The sequence below is a fragment of the Diabrotica virgifera genome, chromosome 5 (genome assembly GCF_917563875.1).
Source record: "Diabrotica virgifera virgifera chromosome 5, PGI_DIABVI_V3a".
In the NCBI taxonomy this organism is placed as follows: domain Eukaryota; kingdom Metazoa; phylum Arthropoda; class Insecta; order Coleoptera; family Chrysomelidae; genus Diabrotica; species Diabrotica virgifera.
The window spans coordinates 74728984-74735982 of NC_065447.1; the positions used below are offsets into that span (position 1 = coordinate 74728984).

General features: G+C 30.7%; 1 protein-coding gene across 1 annotated transcript in view; it reads left to right on the plus strand.

Moving 5' to 3' along the window:
• The window catches only part of LOC114342875 (torsin-1B-like), a 35845-nt gene extending 29968 nt beyond the window's left edge, over positions 1-5877 (plus strand). Inside the window, exon 5 of the mRNA XM_028293678.2 lies at positions 19-5877. Coding sequence (XP_028149479.1) covers positions 19-157 — 139 coding nt within the window. The 3' untranslated portion in view covers positions 158-5877. The remainder of the gene's footprint in view (positions 1-18) is intronic.
• The last annotated feature ends 1122 nt before the right edge of the window (positions 5878-6999 follow it).

Below are 6999 nucleotides of genomic sequence, written 5' to 3' on the forward strand. Positions count from 1 at the left end.
ATGTATATTTTATTTTAGGTCTATTTTGAACTCAATGTCCTGGGTCCAAACAGAACATTTTGAATATTCTTTAACTGGTTGCAAAGCTGTTGGATCCAAGGTGCGTAAATTGTGGGAAAAATACTATAGACCAACACAAGAAAATGCTGATCTTTAAACCTAGCCAATCTAGTTTTAAGTTTAAATATCCTGTACATCAAGCTGAGGGCAGCGTATGATATATTATTCCAAAGAACACTTTTATAATGGACACTTAATCCTAAAAGATTTGTACTACCAAAAATTATGTTTTTTGATAGTTGATTTTCTTGTGAAGGGATTGACGGATTTCGCTAATTTTCTTTTAATTTAGATTTTTTGGCATTTACACTGTTGCTCTTTTGGGCTTCTACCGGGTGGAAGAAATGTTTTTCTTATGTTAAGTTTGAGACACTGTGTAGGGAGGACAAGGTACAAGGGAGGGTATACATCGAAATTATATCGTAGTCTCATGTTTTGTACATTTTTTTTACTGTAACAATAGTAAATTAACAATAAAAAATAACAACGTGTGTTTCCCCTTATACTTATGTAGCGACAAGCTACATTTACTATTTTTTAATTACAAATTTTAATAACTTTTCTTTGTAAACGAAATAATACATATCATTTAAAATTTAAATTTTTTCCGCTCGTAATAATATATACAAAATAGTATATTGTACAACAAGTGAGAAAAAAGACATATTTCTCACGAGCGCAGACGTTTGTTGCGCAAATCAAGCGAGGGAGAAATATGTCATTTTCTCATGTGTTGTACACTGTACTTTTTCTATGGATGCGGTTTTGTCAAGAGTTCAAACTTCAAAATTAAATAATTTAGGTGCTTTTACGTATATTCTATACATAAATTGAAATAAAATATATACATTATACATGTAGGTATTTAATATTCTTAAAATTTATATACTTACGTTATTTATTTAAAATTCTAATTAACAGTTATCTTCAAAAAGTTTTGAAAGGTAATTCCTGGTAAGTTTTGCTCCAACACATTTTATTTGACAACATTAATTGTGTTTGTATTGTGCATGTTACCATGGAAACGGCGATCATATATGGAAAACCGTAGGAGAACCCGTCAGAAAAAATATTGCTCACTGCAATGGCCGACTTTTCTCACCGCATGAGAAGTTGTTCGTTTTGAATGTATGTAAGTACTGAGAGAAGTTGCACATTGTATAGCATCTATAGAAAAACATATTTATATTTTTAATTACCTAAACTTCTTCAGTTTTATGTATACGAAACGAAATACCGTTTTTAATCAATTACATCATCCAGACTGAGGAATAGATCTCAGTTTTAAGAGCGTTCAAATCCGAAAGCCTTGATTGACAAAAATTAATACCAGTGCAGTTCAGTCAAAACCAGCCTTCGGTCGGGAAAGATCAAAAAAACACACACTTTCCGAGAAATAAGCACGCTTTTTACCGAAATATATTATTAACAGTGGATATTATTTTTAAGTATTTTCTATGGGAAATAAGCCACAATTTTACTAAAAAAATGAATTTATTATTATTTGTTTATAAATGGATATTATTTGTTTCCGTGGATAATAAAGTTATCACACGCATCCAACACAACCACGGAACACTTCTAATAACAGTTCTGATCGACGCTTAAGAGTTATTCGTCAACTGGGTGAACGGTACAATTTGTGACATACGCGAGAGATCAGATTGTTTAGTGGAGGTTCTGTGATGTTTGGAGAGGAATTTTCTTGACATTAAGAATGTATTTGATGATATATATTTGATATATTACAGAAATTTTATTTTTTTGAATACGTTGTTCCTTTCGTACCTTATACCGGGTAGTGAATTGGATAACGGGCCATAGGAAACTAAATGTAAAATTCTAAACTGTTGAATTGCTGCTTCCCTAATTATTTTACATCAAAAGACATTAGAAAATATTTGTAGAGGATTGAAATCTGTATTGAAAACAACTATTAAAATTGTTCTACGAATTAAACATATTCCAAAATTTTGTAAAAATGTAATACACTTTTCAGTTTTTTAGCCCAAAATAGGGAACTTGCATCAATTTTTAAATTCGAAAAAAATGTTATAAATCACAACAGAACATAATTTAAAACATGTATCAAAGATAAAAAAAGTTTTGTTTGTCTTTCGTTTGGCCCCTAAAGACGATTAAAAATTCAAATTAAAACAGGTGGTCCAAAACGCATAGTGACGTCATATAGTTGTGCATGTACATTCTGCACCAACAAAGTAAACAAAATTGTATATAATTTTAAATTAGACATTATAAACGTCAGTAGAAAATACAGTTATGTAACGTCACAAGCGTTTTTGATCGTTTGAACTATTTTACATTGGCTAAGGGTTCTTCTAAACCAAGGCCAGAAAACAGAAAAAATATATAGATTTTAAATTATCTTCTAAGTTATTATGAGGTTTTATCGCGTGAAAGTTTGGAAATATTATTTTTAAAGGAAACTGAATAATATTACGTAATAAAAAAATGTGTAAGTTCCCTCATAGGTTTGGCATTCGTTGTGACACTGACACTAATTTATAAATATATTTGATATCCCTATTCCACGAACATACGCCTGTTTTAGATTACTTCGACAACGAATATTTTACTGTGCAAAATAAGAAGAACGAAAATAAATTGCAAATTACATTGTTATTTATTGGAATAATTATTAGCGCTATTTACTTTCGTACTTCTTATGTTGCACAGTAAAATATTCGTTGTCGAAGTAATCCAAAACAGGCGTATGTTCGTGGAATGGCCCATAATTTCTATTTCTGATATATTTGAGTGTTTTTAAGATATATTTTTTAAAATGACCGAAGAGGGTTTTTGTAAAGGGCAGTCTGATAACTTACCTATAGTTGATATGTGTATGGTGGCTACATATTTTCAAAAGAGTGAAAATTTTTCCGTCGGAGAAGTTCGGGGAGTTAAAGCAGATAAGTAAGTACATATATTATGTATATTATACTCCCATTATACCTACTAATTTTATACTGTGATTTTATTCTGATTATTATTCTCATAAGTATTTAACGATAAAACTTAGTAGGTACACACTTCCTATTAAGTATAGTGGCAATATTATAAAACACAGAAATATGAAAAAATATACTTGTTTTATTTAACAGTATTAAGCAGACAACAGACTACTTACGATAAAATGATCTTGACATACATGAAGACCTTGTGTATTATCTGAAATATATTTTTTCGACATGCAAATAACCACTTTAAACGGCGTTTTTTATCCCTTGGTAATCTAATAAATATTTTATTGGGGTTTTGAATGCTTGTACTTGTACAGAATGGCACTAAACAATACTTATAAAGTTTTTCTTTATTTTCCATATTAATCTTTCTCTTTTTTCCTTCAAAAACTGTAAACTCCAATCCCAACAAACTGGTATATTTTTTATATTATTACAATGACATACGATAAAAAAATGTCATTACAATATAAATATTTTCCCATATTTCGCGACGATGCTGTGGCCAAATACCCAAGTAGGTGGAGGCCAATAAACTAAAGAAGAAGAAGAAGAATATACTTACATATAACCCTCCCACATCACTGATATAACCATATAAAAAACTAATGTAAAACTATGTGACGTCACGGGCCGTCTGAACTACTTTAAAATAAAGAAGACTTTAAATTTGTATTTCTAAGTTATTATGAGTTTTTGAAGCGGGAAATTTTGGAAATCTCATTTTTATACAAAACTGAACATTATTATGTAATAAAAAAAAATGTGCAAGTTCCCCATTAGGCCACACAGTGCAATAATGTGTCACAATGAAGTTATTACTTTCACATTTTTGAACTGTCAATATTTTTATTTTATCATTTATTGTTTACAAACAATACAGTTGATAAGACACCCTCAGTTGCAGAGAAAGTATTAATAATAAAGGTTTTTTATTCAGTCAATGGTGTGAGCACTGTCAGTTAAAAATAGTAACGTATGGCCTATAACTTTTATAGCCATTTTACACGATGCAAGTAATTGCGAAATTTATTACACAATTTCTTGCAGCAATAGAAATTGCATCGTGTCATACGCGAATTCCACAGAAAAGCTGCAACTTCTTGCAGCAATTTCTTGCTGCAAGTAGTTGCAGCTAAATAGAACATGTCCTATTTTTCATGCAATTTTTTCTGCAATTTGGTTATATTTTTAGTAACTTTTAAGGCTACACTGTTTGTTTTGACATTCTGTCATTGTAAATTTCAAACTAAACAATTTTTGACAAAACTAGAGGAACTTTTTACCAATTTCACGCTTCACAGATAACATTATTCTGGTGGATAACTTTAATTATGCAACATAGGGATTAAAGAAACTATTTTCTATTTATTTTGTATTTAACAACTTGTTTCCTTTTGTAAATGAATAATGTATTATAGGTATACTTGCATTAGGTATTAATTGATTTTGTTATACATAATACATATTATAATTTTCTCAAATTATAATCTAACATTTTTAATTTAATATATCTGATAACTCTACTCAAAAAATTACATTTTTAATTTATAAAAAGTAAAAACAACATAACCTAAAATTTATGGTATGTCAAAGTTTCTGTCCATTTCATGTCAGTTTATGCAATTACTTGCACCGTGTAATCACTTTATTGCAGAAAGCTAGTTGCAACTTATTGCAGAAGTTCTTGCTGCAAGAACTTGTGCAATAAATTTCGCAATTACTTGCATCGTGTAAAGTGGCTATTACACACATACCTTCTGTGGCAAATGTATTATATTTTTCAAAGTTTTGGAATGCATTTAAATCGTAGAACAATTTTAACTTTTGATTTTAATACAGATTTCAATTCTCTACAAATATTCTCTCATGACTTTTGATGTATAATAATTAGGGAAGCAGGAATTCAACAGTTTAGAATTATACATTGAGTTTCCTATGGCCCGTTTTACGATTCACCACCCGGTATAGGAAATAATTTCATCTTAATGCATGATAACGCAAGACCTCACGTATCGCATGTCGTTACTAAGTACTTAAGTGAGGTAAATATTCATACATTAAATTGGTCGCCTCACAGTCCCGACATGAATCCTATTGAACAAAAATGGGATATTGTTAGTCGATAATTAAGACTTTATCAGCCCCTTCCTGCTTACCTGCAAGATGTAGAAACTGTAGTTATGAATATATAAAACTCCATAGACGGTGTGAAGCCTTTGTTAGAAGTAGAGGAGCAAAGTCGCATTATTAGTTCACGTCATGTTTCTGTTTAAAGTTTTGTTAATTGTTATTTTTTGTTGGAGCTAAAATACATGTTAAATAATAAAACCGTCTATTTTCTTAGTTTTCAAAGATATCAGCGAAATTAAAAAACAAAATGTTCTCAAAAGACAAGATTATAACATGATTTAGATGCATACCTACCCTTGTATCTTGTCCTTAATGTGGAAAACTTTTGCGGTTAAGTGTACTATTTTTTTTACAAGATCTGTTGCATATTAATGGAGCTGTTGAATTTTATTCCGGTATGACAGTATAGTGTTTATAGTAGGGGAGCAAAGTATGCTAAATGTGCAATCACTCGAGCGCTTTGGGGACCTATTGGGTTGTGATTATTGGGTCATAAAACCAAAAAAAGTTAAGTAAAATTTTCCATTTTAGTGGGGATATCCCATTTTTTAATTTAATTTTCCATTTCCAACAATCGTTTTTTCCGATTATAGCGCCATCTGTCCGTAATTCAAAAAAATGTTTCGAATAAAAGTTGCTTATTTTTATGTAAAGAATCCAAATCTGCAATAAAAAAATGGGGGCTCCTATTTAAGATTTTAAAGTAACCCCCCACCCCACCTCTGTGGTGGGTCATGTTTGGTACCATTCGATATATTTTTCAAAAATATTGAATAAGTGTATTTTGCAGTTTTTCGATCTGATGTTTATTTTGCGAAATATCGTGGAATTTGTATTTAAAATTTTAAATTTGCCCCCCACCCCTCTCCGTGGGGGGTCATGTTTGGTATCTTTCGACAGATTTTTAAAAAATATTGAGCACATATTTTTTAGTTTTTCGATCTGTCACTCATTTCGCGAAATATTCGCTTTTTTTTGTGAAACTTTTTGACTCACACATTTCCGTACGTCCCCTCAAATCGTCTGATTTTTTAAATATACATCGTTTTGCATGTACTTACCTTATCTTACTCTGACAATTTCAAGTATTTTTAAGGATAGATTTTTTTTCGACCCCCCCCCCCCTGAACGAACGCCCCTATGTTAAGAGCCAATATGGTAGAGGTACATCTGCAGGGTACCACGTTTCTCCCCATATGATAATCTGACTCTTGAGTAACTGCAAAAATCCCCGCTTGGGCTCCCCTACCATAACATATTTCATGATTTCACGACCTTGTTAATATAGATATTTTATCAACTTATGTTGATAGTTATGAATTAACTAGATAGCCAAATAGTTATTTCATAACTATTTGACTATCTTGGAAATCCTTTTACAGTCAATTTTCCCACAACTCAGATGTGATATTTTTTATCGCACTAACTAGCAGGAACCTCATCCATTTTAAACTCATACTAAACCTAAAAATTGTTTCTATAAATGTGCAACAGGATCATTTATCATCTGCAACAGATTTGAGAAGAAATAATAAATGTGTACAGTAAACAGTGTTACGATACCAATCACAATCACATTAAAATAACAATTGCATCATAACATTAGTGATACATTTTAAAAGATAGGAATGTGTACTTGTGTATCATATATTAATCTATTGAAGACTGATGCTGTGAACTTACTTTTTGTACTTAACATACATCTAAAAATAAACTTAAATTATTTTGCGAAGAACAATAATGGTTCTAGAGTTTTCTACAGAGCTTTTTACACTCCATTGCGTGCGTTGTAGTATTGCAGTGTGGTGGTTTTTCAACTATTTTA